Source organism: Macaca fascicularis, chromosome 5, assembly GCF_037993035.2.
Source record: "Macaca fascicularis isolate 582-1 chromosome 5, T2T-MFA8v1.1".
NCBI lineage: Eukaryota > Metazoa > Chordata > Mammalia > Primates > Cercopithecidae > Macaca > Macaca fascicularis.
Genome location: NC_088379.1, coordinates 127,981,470 through 127,998,758, shown reverse-complemented (window position 1 = coordinate 127,998,758; position 17,289 = coordinate 127,981,470). Strand labels below are relative to the sequence as shown.

Genomic DNA, 17,289 nt, shown 5'->3' with positions numbered 1-17,289 from the left:
GTGTGGACAAGGTAATGTAAGAAATTGTTCTGGAAAGATGCAGAGTTGTTTTCTGTTTTTCTTTTTTTTTTCTTTTGAGGCAGGGTCTTACTTTGTCACCCAGGCTGGAATGCAGTGGCGTGATCTGAGCTCATTCCGACCTCTTTAGCTCAAGTGATCCTCCTGCCTTAGCCTCCCAAGTAGCTGGGACTACAGGCATGCGCCACCATGCCAGGCCAATTGTTATATTTTTCATAGAGATAGGGTTTCGCCATGTTGCCCAGGCTGGGGTGCAAAGTTTTAGGTGGAAAGAAAAATAATTGATATTTGTTGTAAACTACTGAAGGCAGATGTGGCTGGAATTGCATGAGCCATTGCTTTCTTTTGCTTTTCAAACTTAGCAAGCTTGTGTCTAGCTCAGAGCCTTGGCATCTACTGGCTCCTCTTCCTGCAGCACGCTTCTCCAGAACTTTCTTTATCTAGTTCTTTATAGCCGAAGTTTCTGCTCAAGTGTCTCCTTCTCAGAAAAGCTCCTGACCCTCCTGTCTAGAAGTGACTTCTCCCTGCACACCAGTGCCATCATTCCTTGTCCCTTTATCCAGCTCTATTTTTCTTTATAGCATTTATCACAGTCTAAAATTCTGTTATATCATGTATATATAATTAATTATATTGTATCACTTAATCTCCACCACAATAATACAAACTCCATAAAGGCAGATATTTTATCTATCTTGGTCATCATGATATCCTCAGGCTAAAGACAGTGACTGTCATAAAGTAGATACTCAATTTTTTTTAATGAATGGAATAGAAATGTGAGCCTTCTGAGAGAGCAGTTTCAGTGTTGTGGAGGGGCAGCATTGCACAGTGAGAAGAGTGTGCCTGCCTAGAATCCAGACAGACTGGCTGTTAGTCCCAGTTCTACCATTTAGAGCCGTATGAAGTCAGACACTCATATCACTCACAGGATTATTGTGACTTATACCTGAGCTAATGTACATTGAAGCACAGTGCCTAATCATAATAATAATTTTTATGTTGTGACCAGCAGGGGTCGCTCAAATTGTGCTTTAGTGGTGCTGGTTTTGTCTCTGATGCTGTGCTCATGTTTACAGTGAATTCATTAGGGAGAAGTTCAATTTGAGTAACCACAAATTATTAAAATTTAAGAGTAAGTTTCCTTGGCATTTCTTTGGCATTCTACCTCTGGTAAAGTCCAATTAAATTATAGTTTACATTTTCTAATAGAAGCCAACGTTAATGTTAATTATATCTCACTTGGTGATTTTCCTTCCTGCCTTAAAATACTCAAGTGTGATGTTTTCATTTCAATTGCATTTCAATTACTTTTCCCCATGTTACACATATTTATTCCTTCTCTATATTCTATCTCTACATAGCATTTATCACCTTCTAATATTCTATATAATGTATTTTTTGCTTGTTTTGGCACCTCCCCACATACATACCCAAATAGGAGCCCCATAAGGATAGGAAGTTTCATTTGTGTTGTTCACCACTATATCTGTAGCACCTAGAAAAATGCCTGGTACATAGTAGGAGCTCAATTAATATACATAGGATCTATATACATTATATATAGGAACTCAGTCAATATTGGAAACATGGACAAATATGTAGAAAGTATCTTTTAAAAAAATCATCCCACGTTATTTAAATACAAATAATGTTTAAATCATAGCATCTAAATGATCATAATAAAAATCACTAAACTATCATTTGTATTTTTGACCCAACATTGCCCAAAGGGAAATATTTTTAAAAAGAAAGAATATGCAATGTGTATGATGAATGAATAAACAAAAGAAATGGACTAGAACTTATATATAAAACAAAGAACTCTTCCAAAGCAGTATATTAGTAGATTATAAAGTTGTACATATACATAATAAGAAAATTTAATTGGCTTCAGAAAGTTCTTGAAATGAATATTGAGATATTTGAGATTTGGATCATCAGGGGGCACAGCCGGTGTTCTATGGATAGTGATTCAAGGAATAAAAATGAGAAGTCAATTCATTTATTCAATAAATATTGTAAGCACATCTGTTGTCTGAATGTTTGTTCCCCCTAAAATTTGTATGTTGAAACCTAATCGCCAGTGTGATGGTTTTAAGAGGTGGGGCCTTTGGGAGGTGAGGAGATCATGAGGACAGAGCTCCCATGAATGGGATTAGTGTCCTTATGAAAGAGGCCCACAGGAACTTCTTTGCCTCTTTCACTATGTGAGGACAGGGCTAGAAGAATGAGCCCTTATCAGACACTGAATCTACCAGCACCTTGATCTTGGACTTCCTGGACTTCCTAGCTTCTAGAACTGTGAGAAATAAGTTGTTTTTTTTCTTTTTTTTTTTTTTTTTTGAGACGGAGTCTCGCTGTGTCACCCAGGCTGGAGTGCAGTGGCGCAATCTCAGCTCACTGCAAGCTCCACCTCCCGGGTTCACGCCATTCTCCTGCCTCAGCCTCCCGAGTAGCTGGGACTACAGGTGCCTGCCACCACACTTGGCTAATATTTTTTGTATTTTTAGTAGAGACGGGGTTTCACCATGTTAGCCAGGATGGTCTCGATCTCCTGACCTCGTGATCCGCCCACCTTGGCCTCCCAAAGTGCTGGGATTACAGGCGTGAGCCACTGCGCCCAGTCAAGTTTATTTTTTATGAACTATCCAGTCTATGGTTATTTTGTTATAGCAGCCCAAATGGACTAAGACAAGCACTTAGTGTCTTCATCGATGAGGTAGTACAGGTTGACCATCCCCAATCTACAAATCAAAGATCCAAAATGCTGCAAAATCCAAAAGTGTTTGAGCACCGGCATGATGCCACTAGTGGAAAATTCCATATCTGACCTCATGTGACAAGTCACAGTCAAAATGCAGTCAAAACTTGGTTTTCAGATTATGAGACTGGGAGGCCGAGGTGGGCGGATCACAAGGTCAGGAGATCGAGACCATGGTGAAACCCCGTCTCTACTAAAAATAGAAAAAATTAGCCGGGCGCAGGGACGGGCGCCTGTAGTCCCAGCTACTCGGGAGGCTGAGGCAGGAGAATGGCGTGAACCCGGGAGGCGGAGCTTGCAGTGAGCCGAGATTGCGCCACTGCACTCCAGCCTGGGCGACAGAGCGAGACTCCGTCTCAAAAAAAAAAAAAAAAAAAAAAAAAAAAAAAACAAACAAAAAAAAACACCTTGGTTTTCATGCACATTATTTAAAATATTGTATAAAAATTGCCTTCAGCCTATGTGTATAAGGTATATATGAAACATAAATGAATTTCATGTTTAAACTTGGGTCCTGTCCCCAAGATGCCTCATTATGTGTATGAAAATATTCCAAAATCCAGAAAAATCTAACACCTGCTCTCAAACATTTTAGATAAGGAATACTCCACCTGTATTTGAACCAGGGCTTCAAGTATAGGTAGAATTTTGATCACCACAGAGAGTGTGGGAGGAGATTAAAGTGAAGGAAATTAATATTTCTCAATTATCTTTTCTTTTTTCCCCAATAGGAGCTGTATTTGATGAAAGTACTAGAAAAATTCTGGTTGTACAAGATCGAAATAAAGTAAGCTGCTTCTGTTTTATAAATTGCTTTCTAAATGTTTATTTCTTTCTAGAGAAGAATAAAATGTAGAAATTTTAATATGCCTAAGGTGTTATAGTAAGATATTTAAAAAATAATTTCTAAGCAGTTATGGATCACCTTAGATATTTATTTAAACCAACATACTTATACAGGTCTTGAAAATTTCCAGGTAACACTCAAGTGTTACTATCTATTACTTTATGGCTAAAGGAAAATTATAAATGACTGTATTTAATTGGGAAGACAAGTCTGTTTGAATATATTATCAAGATATTCTTCCATTCATTCAGCACTCAATGAGTTCTACTCTGGTCCAGGTGCTGAGAATAGAAAAAGCAGTAAGACAATATACCTTATGCCCTGCAACTTACTATTTATTTGGAAAGACAGTCATACAATTGATGATAGCAGTTAACTTTGCCTGAAGAAGTCCCCAAAGACTTCTCAGAGGAGGTGATATTTAAACTAGGTCTTGAAGAATAAGCAGGAGCTTTCCAGGTGCAGAAGAAAAAAGATAAACAAACTGATAAAATTAGAATTGCTTGTACAAAGGCACAGAGCTCAGAAAGGGACTGACGTAATTCAGAAATAATGGTAAAAAGTTCATTGTGGCCCAGAGTGTGGACAGTGGTAAGGTATTTGACCTGAGAGCTAGATTGGAAACAATGTGAAGAGGATTGGGTACCAAGATAAGGAGTCTAGGTGACTAGAAGCAACAAATATTTCCCAGAGAAGTACCATGATTAGGAATCAGATGTTTTCATGCTCGGGAGTCAGAAGTAAAAGTGAAAGAGAATAATGATTTTGACACTTTCTGAGACTTCAGCAAATATTAGTGGACAGTCAAACATTTTTCCCCACTACATATGTTCTTAAAGTTTAAATTAATGTTCGTAATGATAGCTGAAAGCAGTATCACACATTTCTTGGAAATGCTATCTAAAACTATTCTCATGGCTCCAAGTAACTTTGAAGTTTTAGTTAAGGCAGGATCTCTGATTCGAATTAAGCTTTTTGTCCTCAACAGAAATTTATAGAACACCTAAAGTGTATTTTACCTAGCCCTCAATAAGTTTTGTATTTGAATTGGGACATATATATATGTAATGGTAATGACCAGAGAGTAGGAGGCATGATTGAGTGGTAAAAATAGGGCCTACTTATGGGGTGCCTGAGAACCAGGCAGATGAGTTTAGACTTCACATGGAAACAGTAACTATTAAAAGATTTTGATTGTGATGACAAAATGATGATGATGATATATGGACAAGATTAATCTAATAACAATATGCAAATTAGCCTGACAACAGTATGCCCAATGAGAGGGAGCTGATATAAACAAAATGGACTTGGGAGCCAGACTGACCAGAGTTCCAATCCCTTTGCCACTTCTACTTTGGCAAGTTGGCTTCAACCCAAAGTGGATATTATAACTCTCTCCAATATAGCAGACAGAAGATATGCCCAGACATTATTAACAAATCCTGTATGTACAAGTAACATAAATTAGTTAATTTCTTTTGTTATGTTTTAAAAAAATACTAGACCTTGGTATGTAGCAGTTACTTCTAAAGAGATACCATAAAAGGGTTTTACTGTCTTCTAAGTATATCCCTTTGATTATCTCTCTTTTCTTTTAAAGAAGAAGTAGGTCACCAAAATTTATTTAATCTTTCCTGGGCTCATGTGAATGATGTTATTGAGACAAAACTGCATCAGCAGACCCGGACCCGGGTCCCTAGGATTTGGCCATGCCATTAACTGTCTTTCTGACTCGGGGACCTAAGTTTCCCCACTTACAAAATTTAGGAGTTAGACTCAATGGTCAAACAAAATATTGTAATGTGGTAATTTTGTATTTCTATGTATCTTTCATGTACATGGCATAAATACTTATACAATGTATAGATAAAATGTGGTCTAAGCCACTTTGGTATTGTGGAAAGAAAAGGGTAAACCATGAAGGTTTTTTAAATAGCACACTGGGTTTCAGAAGTGATTTTCTCAAATAAAATTTCATTATGGACTTTAACAGAGGCTGAAAGACAGCCAGATAACATGATTGTTCCACTCCAAGCAGTCCTTCAGGGTTGGTTAATCTACCAAATAAGAATCTATCCATGTTATTATTCATGTAATAAAACACAGAAATTCATAGAAAACAAACTTGGGTCTGATAATGTTAAAAACTACATTGCAGTCTGAAAAAAATGGAGCTTTCCTCGCAGACATAGCTGAACTGTCTTACCCCAAACCTAGACAGCTTTATGTTTTTTGAGTGGATTTTTTGTTTCCTTATAAAACCTGCAAAGACAAGTGACTTAACAGGTTCTGCTTACAGAAATCAAACTCCCAGAGCAATCTGTACTCAAAATATGTAACTGAAAAGGAAAGAATTGAATTGGGCTATATTTTTAAAACAGGGTAATAGTGAAAACTATGTTTAATAAATTTGCCTGAATTCCAGGTAAACCACTGAAACTTTTATGGTTCTCTGTTAATCATGGTTGCACTTAATGCTTCTCTAGTTTTATTCATCTTAGTTTCAAATAAATGAAAGTGTTTTCTGAAATGTTTCTTAGTGTTTTTCAAAATAGAAAACAAAGGGAGATCCAGACCTAATGACAAAACAAATAAATAAGTGTCATCCCATTGTAGGGGAAAACTCAATCCACAGTGGCACTGTTTTAGTCATTCTTTGGAATAACTGAGTTCATCCTGTAATGTTTAATTATAAAGATTCAAGTGGAGAGTTTTCCCTTTTTCCACTCTGAGTTTCTTTTGTATGGCCTTTACAGTCATTTGAAGGTCATATCTTTAGGCTTGGTGACTTTTGAGTAATTAACCCTAGATAGCTTCATGAATGGTTTATTTGGTGGCTCTTAGAACCTATAGTCATATCTAAAGAGAATTAAAAACCTTAATAAAGTGGTAGTACCAGCCTGTAGTACACAGAAGGCTCTGTTCTGGCCTTTAGCCTCCTAAAAAGTCATAGCCAAACATTTGCTAATACTTAATCCTCTGTTATAGCACACATTCCTGATCCTAGTTTATGAGGTTTTCAGGGTAAAAAAAAAAAAAAAATTTAATTCTATCATGTTTTGCTCTGTCAGTAGAAATAAAACCAGATAATCAAATAATTTGTGATGACCTAAAATACTTGCATGAAATAATTTCCATGAAACATTTCTCATTTAATAATCATACTTATTATTATCTCCATTATTTTAGGACTGAGATTTAGAGAAGTTACAATAACTTATTCAACATTACACAACTAGTAATAGGCAGAATCAAAAGCCTATAGAGGAATCTTTTCACTAAACCTAAACTAAAGAAACAACATAGGCAGGAATGGTGGTGTGCACCTGTAGTCCCAACTACTTGGGAGGCTGTGGTGGAAGGATTGCTTGAGCCTGGAAGGTCAAGGCTGCAGTGAGCCGTAATCAAGCTACCGCACTCCAGCCTGGGTAACAGAGTAAGACCCTGTCTCAAGAAAAAAAAAAAAAAAAAAAAAGCTGGGATGGGGGGAGATGATTAATTTAAGGAGATAAAGAGTAATTATCAGTTCTTCTCAAAACCTAGGATGATGATCTATTTTTACAGATTTTAGAAGACCCAAATAAAGACTGTAGACTATAAGTAGGAAAGAAAGAAGTTTTTATTAAAAATCCTTTTGTTTTTGGCTCACTGAGATGGCTGAACTTTTCAGAGCACACATGATTCAGCAGTTGGTCCTTTACAAGTTAACAAACTTTAATTTTTTTCTTTACTCAGAGTTGTTTGGATTCTGAGTTAGATTAATTCAGGGTAATAAGAGATTAATTCATAAATCAGAATGCCACTTTATTAATGCTGTTAATGGAAAAATCAGACTCTGTAAAACATTTTTAAAAGGTTTATTCTGAACCAATGAGTGACCATGGTCTGGGAAATGCGTGTCAAGACGTCCTGCGAACGTGTGCCAGTGGGCAATTGAATTAGAGTTTTGTTTAATAAGTTTGAGGGAGGCAGGAGTTACAAGCAGAGACATAAATCAATACGTGGATGGTATACATTGATTTCGCCTGAAAAGGCGGGATGTTTTGAAGAGGCAGGATGTTTAAAGAGGGGGCTTACAGGCTATAGGTAGATTCACAGATTCTCTAACTTACAATTGATTAAGGAAGTGAAGCTTTGTCTAAAAATTTAGATTCAGCAGAAAGAATGTTTTAAGTTAAAATAAAGAAGTCTGTTAACCAATAATACACTGTGTCAGAGTGACCTGCAGGGGTATGTGACTTAGCCCTTGTCTAGCATGGCTTTAGATCCTGTTTATAATTTGGTATCGTATTGTCACAAAGAGTCCATTTTGTTACCTTATGACCTCTGTGTTAACATAATAATCGTCAGTTGTGCCTAAACTCCAAAAGGGAAGGGGTATAATGAGGTGTGTCCAACTTCCCTACCCATCATGGCTGGGGATTTAGTTTATAAGGTTTTTTGGGGGTCCCTTTTTGTCAAGAGGGGGGGTCCATTCACTTGGTAGGGGTTTAGGATTTTATTTTTAGTTTACAATTCGCAGTAGGAGGAAAGGATCCAAGCTTTTTGTTAGTAGAAACGAACTGGAGAAGTATTCCCAAATATGATATATGCTGCTTCCAAAATGTAAAAAAGTATTACTCCAAGTGCTGTGAGTGGGGATAATTGCAAGGTGCACCAAATAGCCCATACCTTAGAGATCTACAGACTACTATGTTACCAGAAGGGGGTCCTGATCCAGACTCCAAGAGAGGGTTCTTGGATCTCACACAAGAAAGAATTCGGGCAAATCCGTAAAGTGAAAGCAAGTTTATTAAGAAAGTAAAGGAATAGGCCAGGTGCAGTGGCTGGTGTCTATAATCCCAGCACTTTGGGAGGCTTAGGCGGGTGGATCACTTGAGGCCAGGAGTTTGAGACCAGCCTGGCCAACATGGTGAAACCCCATCTCTACTTTAAAAAAAACACAAAAATTAGCAGGGCATGGTGGCGCATGCTGTAATCCCAGCTACTCGGGAGGCTGAGGCAGGAGAATCACTAGAACCCAGGAGGCAGAGGTTGCCAAAAGCTGAGATGGTGCCACTGCCCTCCAGCCAGGGCGACAGAGTGAGACTCATCTCAAAAACAACTACTCCATACTAGAGCAGTGGCTTGGGCTTCTCTGCTAAGGATACTTAGAGTTATTTCTTGATTATACGCTAAACAAGGGTTGGCTTATTCATGAGTTTTCCAGGAAAGGGGCAGGCAATTCCCGGAACCGAGGGTTCCTCCCCTTTTTAGACCAAATAGGGTAACTTCCTGATATTACCATGGCATTTCTCAACTGTCATGGTGAGAGTGTCTTTTAGCATGCTGATGTACTATAATTAGCATATAATGAGCAGTGAGGATGACCAGAGGTAACTTTCATGCCCATCTTGGTTTTGGTGGGTTTTGGCTGGCTTCTTTACTGCAACCTGTTTTATCAGCAAGGTCTTTATGACCTGTATCTTGTGTGACCTCCTATCTCATCCTGTGACTTAGAATGCCTAACCTCCTGGGAATATAGCCCAGCAGGTCTCAGCCTTATTTTACCCAGCCTCTTTACAAGATGGAGTCACTCTGATTTAAACACCTCTGACAACTATACTTCTAAACACTTAATAAGGGCATCTCCTATCCTCTAGTGCCCAGATGTCTTACTCGGACATTTAGAATACTTGACACGTCCTACTTGCCAGGTCCAGTCAGCATTCTGGCATCCATAGAGTTGGATAGTGATAAGCCCTGGCATATAGTAACATAGCAGTTACTAAGATTGTTACATATGAAAAGGAATGAGGTACAGATGGAAACTGAAGTGTTGAGTTGTTTGGTAGCCATGGCACTTCAACAGTACAGGGGGTAATAATAATTATATAGCTTTGGAGATGGCTAACTTTTGTTAACTAGTTTAGATGCCTTGGCAAAATAAAAATGACAAGCTCAAGTCAGCCTGTCAATTCAAGGCACAATATGAAAACCCCAAGACCTCCATGGCACCATTTAAAGAGACCCCCATATTCTCCAGGCACAAAGGCCATACTGAAAATCAGGCCTAGATCCAACTGTAAGAATATCAGAGCTGCAAAGGAGACTGAGTAGAGTTTGATAAGTGTCCTGTGTCAAAGCCAATCCCCTAGCAGGAGAAGAGTGGGGATCCTGCGCCCCTGAGTGAATGGACATGAGAATATTGAATTTCAAATTCTCTTGAACCCTCTGAGCCAGCAGAAGCAGCACCCTTCTTCTGGCTACAGAAAACAGCCTCCCCTTGCCTGGGGGCTCAGCAAAAGATAGAGTATTTAATATTAGAACAGTGTATTTAAAATCAGAAATAGTCTGGAATATTCAGGATGGCAACCAGAACTGATGACCTCTTAGGAGTGTTCACTTAACTTATGAAAGATAATTGATTGGCGTAATTTTTCCCTCAGAAAAATAAAGTCAACATAATCCCCATGAAGTAGAAATACCAACTTTCTGAAGAAATGTTAACTATAAGATGAAAATAACTGTATGAGAAAAGTACGAGTAATCCTGTGGCTACAACAGAGCACAAGATATTGATATTTATATGAATCAGTATTCTGCATTATATTTTGTTATTAGAGCATATGACATCCGCAAGCAGAGAAGGAATCCTTGTGCATCTTTATTGACTAGTCTGCAGTCTTAGCCTCCAAATATTTGTTAAAGGATTTGGAGAAACTGTGGAAGCCAGGGAACCATTTGTCATAGGTGTGTTAGGCACTGAGTGACTTATCAGAGAATACCTGAATTAGAGATGACCTCTCAAAGTCCTAGTTCTGTCTGTGACTCATGGGTGGAAATATGTGAATAGCACTCCTAAAATTTCCTATGTGGAAAAGACCACTTTTATGTTGGCAGAGGTAAAGTATAACAGCTCATAGAGGGGTAAACAAATAATGGGACTGTCTCTGTGTAACGTGTATAAACACAGGCATACATATGAATGATCATCCTCATTCACCTTCAAATAACAAAAGATCCAAATGTAAAAAGAACCTATTGAATAAGATATGCTATGATCTAAAAGCCTGGAAGATGCAACTTTAATGTTATAATATGACAAAACTACTGAGAAAAATCAACTTAATGTAAGACATTAAGAAACTAGATTTTATTAATACCACCATTTAGCATTTAGTGAATGTTTAACCTGTGCTTCACACTATCCTACTGAGAGGTGAAGCCAGCTGGACTTTCTGGGTCGACTGGGACTTGGAAAACTTTTCTGTCTAGCTAGAGGATTGTACATGCACCCATCAGCACTCTGTAAAAATGCACCAATCAGCACTCTGTGTCTAGCTAAAGGATTGTAAATGCACCAATCAGCACTCTGTAAAAACGCACCAGTCAGTGCTCTGTGTCTGGCTAAAGGATTATAAACACACCAATCAGCACTCTGTAAAATGGATCAATGAGTACTCTGTGAAATGGACCAATCACTGCTCTGTAAAATGGACCAATCAGCAGGACATGGGCGAGGACAAATAAGAGAATAAAAGCTGGCCACTCCAACCAGCAGCGGCAACCCACTCGGGTCCCCTTCCATGCTGCGGAAGCTTTGTTCTTTTGCTCTTCATAATAAATCTTGCTGCTGCTCACTTTTGGGGTCTGTGCTACATTTAAGAGCTGTAACACTCACCGTGAAGGTCCGCAGCTTCATTCTCGAAGTCAGCAAGACCACAAACCTACTGGAAGGAACCAACTCTGGACACACTATGTGCTGTATATTAATTACCTACTTTAATCATCATAGCAACCTGTTCCTAATTTCACAGACTGGGAAAGTCAACCAAAGAGGTTAAGTCATAAAGTAGGTAGGGAATAGGGGAGGCACGGTGGCTCACACCTGTAATCCCAGCACTTTGGGAGGCCAAGGCAGGCGGATCACAAGGTCAGGAGTTCAAGACCAGCCTGGCCAACATGGTAAAACCCTGTCTCTACAAAAATACAAAAATTAGCCGGACATAGTGGTGTGCGCCTATAATCCCAGCTACTCAGGAGACTAAGGAAGTAGAATCGCTTGAACCTGGGAGATGGAGACTGCAGTGAGCCAAGATCATGCCATTACACTCCAGCCTGGGTGACAGAGAAGACTCCATCTAAAACAAACAAACAAAAAAGTAGGTGGGGAAGAAAACTTTTCCTCTACCAACTTAGAACTGGGTGGAGGGGATGGTACTTTAATTGACAACAGATAGATTAACAGGAGAAAAGTTCAAGAGTACTCTATAAGGAATGGCTTGGCCAGGAGTAAGGGTTTATATACTATATACTATACCATCTTAGTGAAAGAGGAAAGAGGGGTATAGGGCTACTAGTGAAAACATGCAGGCATGGTAGCTTCTGACAAGGTTTTGTTATGCAATTTCTCATCTAGGTGCTAACGGTCAGTCTCCTTCCGGGCTGAAAGCTTCCTCAACCCCCTCAATCCCCCACTCCTACTCAGGGGATTAATGGCAGCTTCATTCTCAGAAAGCTTTGCCTTTAATCAGATACGGGAAGCTCAGAAATGCTTCTTTCTGCATCTGCTGTATCTTCAATGTCTTCAGTTTAGAGTAATCATTATGCCATTCTGGTGGGTTGTGGGTTCCTTCATGTGGGACCACACACAGCTAAAACGCAAACCTCATGCTGTTCAGCTGCTGCTGGTTTATTTGGACCCATATCTCTAAGAATGAGGCATCAGCTTGCTGGTGCCTCTTGGGAAGGGGATGCAAAATGAAGCTTCTCTTAGAAATGTTAGGATAACTGCAAACTGGATTCTGCTGATACTATGGAAAGGAACTGCTGCTGCTAGAGTGAAGCAGCCTTGAAGCAGTGATAACTCACAGGAACCACGAGCACACAGAAAGCCCACAGTAAGGAGATAGTCCCTTCCTCCTCTTGCCTTGCAGTCTAATGGTGGAGCGTAAAAGGGAGTCAGCTGGCAAAGCAGAAACTGGTTAGCAGAATCCCAGCTCCAGCATCACTAAGCAAGTACGGAAGGGTTGATTTGGAGCTGAGAGACAATAACAGCATCAACTTATTAAAGTGCAAATTCTCAGGCCCTACCCCAGATCTGTGGAATCTGAAACTCTAGAGGATAAAGCCCAGCAATTCTGGTTTACAAGCCCTCCAGGTGATTCTGATGTAAAGTTTGAGAACCACTAAACTGGCACATTGAGCTTCCTGGCTCTGCTGATTCTCAAACCTGCCAATAATTGGTCCTTTAAGAACAAGAAAGTGATGCTTTTCAGAATCTAGTCATGTTCCCCCTACACTTTTAGACAGTTGGTACTGGTAGAAGCTAAAGAAGTTCAAATTATATAAGACAGTTTATTTGTGGATTAAGTAGGAATGACACTCCTAAGTAGGGTTTTGATTTTTTTTTTTTTTTTGAGACGGAGTCTCACTGTGTCTCCCAGACTGGAGTGCAGTGGCACGATCTCGGCTCACTGCAAGCTCCACCTCCCAGGTTCACGCCATTCTCCTGCCTCAGCCTCCCGAGTAGCTGGGACTACAGGCACCCGCCACCACGCCTGGCTAATTTTTTGTATTTTTAGTAGAGACAGAGTTTCACCGTGTTGGCCAGGATAGTCTCGATCTCCTGACCTCATGATCCACCCGCCTCGGCCTCCCAAAGTGCTGGGATTACAGGCGTGAGCCACCATGCCCAGCCTTGGTTTTGATTTTTTAAAGTTATAAACAGAGATCCATCTAAGAGAGCAACAAAATATGAAAATTAAGAATTAACATATAGTTCAATGTTGAAATAAAAATAAGACATGGAATAATTTAATTTCTGTAAATATTTGCTATTAGGTGATATTTCAATATAACTGATAGCTATTAGCTATATTTAATTTATATTTAATGTTTAATAAATTATATATAGATTATAGATACTTATTTACTTATTATAAATAACTAATTGGCATTCTTTTCAGATATCCAAGCCAGTTTCTCTCCTTTCTTTACGTACCTCACTCTCCCCAGGCATTAATGTCAAGTGTTTTTTGCAAGGGAAAATTTAACCCTCAACATTAGCATATGCACAAATTCAAACACATATCTAAATTGACACTTACATGTCCTTTCTCTTTCCCTACCCACATATTCCAGTCCTTCATCCCTACCCCAATATCTTAAGAAATAAAAGACCGAACAGTGACTTGACCCCATAAACTGGGTGTTCAAAAGTTAAGGGTAGTGACCCATTAATTCATTCACTGAATATGACTGAGTTCTTATACATAGTCTGCTGTATACACTGTTCTAAGCACTAGGTACACATCAGTGAACAAAGTAAAGTTTCTACATAGGGAGCTTACATTCAAATGCATAAGATACAAATAATAAAATGGATGAATATTATGTAAGGTGGAGATGTGTTATTAAGAAAAATACATGGTGCACTAAGCACTAGGTATACATCAGTGAACAGATGTATAGTTTCCACATATGGAGTTTAGCAAAGCAAAGTTTCTACATATGGAGCTTACATTCAAATGTGTAAGATACAAATAATAAAATGAATAAATATTATGTAAGGTGGAGATAAGTATTATTAAGAAAAATACATGGTGCCAAGATAAAAAGAATGACTGGGTTTGCCATGTACATTAACTTCTGTATGCCCAATATACATTAACTTCTTTACGCTTGCTATATACATTAACTTCTGTATGCCCAACACCTAACACTCAATAATTTCTATTGAATGAATGAACAAACTTATTAGACACTCTATGGTAGCTTCTTTCTCATTGGTAATAGTGATAATATTGTAGCTAGTGAGATTTATCTAAATACAGTAGTTCTGAATTATAAAAGGTGATAGGATCATTAAAGACTAGAACAATGAAAAATAAAAGATAACCAAATTTCTGGCATCTGACCGAGTTGGAGTAAAGACAGAACAAGAAGGTCACATATATACGAGAACCAAAGGGAAAAGGTTAGCGGGTCTGTGCCCTTGCTCTTGGTTCTTGAGATATGGCTGAAAGAAATTAGTAGTCTTTTAAGGGTTGTGTTTACACAAACTTCTGGTTAGGATTTCAGTAGCCATGCCTAGGGAAGGTCTTAAAATGAATACTTTGCTTAGGAAAGCAGATGTCTGTGGAACAGAGAAAATAGAAAAAGAATCAGAAAATGAATCATTTTCACCCATTCTAGAAACCCTAAAATAAACTTGAGTTTATCTTCAGGATAAGTTTTCAAAGAAATAGTGGTTTTAAACTTGAACATGCTTTAACAGAGAAAGTATCTTACATTCTGTTAATATCTCTAAAAAATGCATCAGAAAATTTACCCTTTCTTGGTAGCTAAAATGACTATTTCTTGGGCCAGCAATTTCTAACACTGGGGAAGGAAGGATTGCAGTGATGAGACCACCCTTACTTCATCCACACTGTCTTCTGTTTTCCATTTACTGCTACACACACACACACACACACACACACACACACACACACACACACAGAACATTAGATTTATAATTGGAAAATGTATAGGAAAATTGTCATACTCACCATTCCAAAATATGATGGAACTACTCTAAATATGGTTTAAAAACACATATTTTTATAAGTTAAAAGGATACTATACCTTTTGTAGTTTGTGAAAATCAGATATGCTTAAAGGAACTAGACCTCACCAACTCAAAGCAGGGAGGGGTCATATATGTGACTGTTGAGTAGCATCCCACAAAGCAGCTAAGCACAAGAGCATTTTAGAATATTTCTTTCACAAGAGAGTGGAAAGTTCCTTTTTTAAGATTAGGGAAAAAAAGGATCATGGAATTTTACACCTGAGGCACAGAGATATCATCTTCTTTTATAGGAAGGGAGAACAAAGATGAAAAGCATAATCTCATAGGCTACATTTTCAAAATCGATCCTCAGTAATTTTTTCCTCATAAAACAATATACTGGAAAGAAAGAATAATAAAAGATCACTAGCTAGGAAATAAATTCCATGCCAATCAGAGCATTCTAGATGGGGAACTCACAAGCAACAGATAGATAAAAAGACATTTGGCACTAAACTGTAGTCCAAATTTGTGAGCCCTGGAAAAGTGTAAGTCTAACACACAGAATCTAATTGGATTTATATAGAATGTTCCAACTAGGTCCAAGGAAAAAATTAAAAGGTATATGAAAAAGCAGTGTACAGTCATTAAGGATTAGTGAGAAAATATCAAATCTACTTTTACAATTTCTTAAAAGATGGTTAGAAAAAGCCTGCCTGGATTTTAACACTGAGTTTATCACGTACTAGGTGTGTGACCCCAGGCAAGTGTTTTTATGCCCTCAGTTTCATCACCTCTAAAATGGAAACAAATTATAGGCCTCTCATGGGAGTATTGTGAAGTTTAAATGTGCATAATTCTTATAAAAATATTTAGCATAGTGTAGGAGATTGATCAGGGTGGTGGAAAAAATTGTAGAAAGATGAAAACCTTCTTGGAAGGCTGGGAGGTTTTACAAAAGTTTAGGGAAAGGATTTGGTTGAAGGCAGCCAGATTCTCTTATCTGGTGCCTGAAAGCTTAGTTTAGGTAACAAGGGGATGTAAAGAAACTGATCTAGGTAAGTTAATCATGGCGCGCACAGGACTACCCTCTCTGGGGCGTTGGCGGCGGGGTTGAGGGCGCCCTTTAATCATCCGCACGCAGGACTACTCTCTCTGGGGCGGCAGCGGTTGGGGGTGGGGTGGGGTGGGGTGGGGTGGGGTGGGGTGGGCACGACCATGTTAATTACCCACAACTGTGTTGACTCAAGGCCTTTGTCATTAAATCTATACTGAATAAATGTCTGCAGCACGGGTGGCTGCTGCAATTCTTTCTGAGTGGCCCAGTCCCCAGCCCACTCTTTCGTTGGATATCTGTGTGTGAGTGCATTTTTTCATCGGTCACTTGGTTAGGGTCTGCGGGTCAGACCCGCAACACAGCGTGTGGGGTCTCACTCTGTTGCCCAGGCTGGAGTGCAGTGGCACAACTCACTGCAGCCTTGAACTCCGAGGCTCAAGTGATCTTCCCGTCTCAGCCTCCCAAAGCGCTGGGATTACAGATGTGAGGCACTGTGCCCAGCATTAGTATTTTAACTCTGTTATATTGTTAAACACAGCTAATGGGAATTGTTTGATATAAAGAAAAGAAGTGGGAAGACATGCTCATCTCACTATTGATCATATCTAGGACATTGACTAGATTTTTCACAAACCACATAGCTTAGGCCTCTCTACTACTTAGACTACACCCAGGCTCAAGCTTTTTTAGGGAAGTAAGCATTTTAAAAGCCTAAATGGTGCCATAAAATGTCACAAAATACTTACCAGCATAAACATATACCTAATATTTCCATATAAAAGGTTTAATTTATAAAATAGTCAAAATCAAATTTGTGTGAGCTGTTTTCAGTCCTTATGTCTAGCATTTTCCCCCTTCTAATAAGTTCATCTCCAGATTTAATTAACAATCAATCTCTAATCATTTATGGTTAAAGATTTCTAAAGTCAGCTTTTGTTGTTTTTAGGAAACATTTGTCTGCTCCATTATAACTTTTCTTTTGTTAGAAACAGAACTTACAGGCTGGTTATGGTAGCTCACGCCTGTAACCCCAGCACTTTGGGAAGCCCAGGTGGGAGGATTGCCTG

General features: G+C 38.8%; 1 protein-coding gene across 3 annotated transcripts in view; it reads left to right on the top strand.

Annotated features, from left to right (window-relative positions):
- Window positions 1–17,289, top strand: part of NUDT6 (nudix hydrolase 6) — a 30,880-nt gene that overhangs the window by 7,140 nt on the left and 6,451 nt on the right. For all 3 annotated transcript variants that reach the window (XM_074040410.1, XM_005555868.4, XM_015450806.4), the window contains exon 3: window positions 3,514–3,569. In XM_074040410.1, the coding sequence (XP_073896511.1) occupies window positions 3,514–3,569 (56 nt within the window). The remainder of the gene's footprint in view (window positions 1–3,513; window positions 3,570–17,289) is intronic.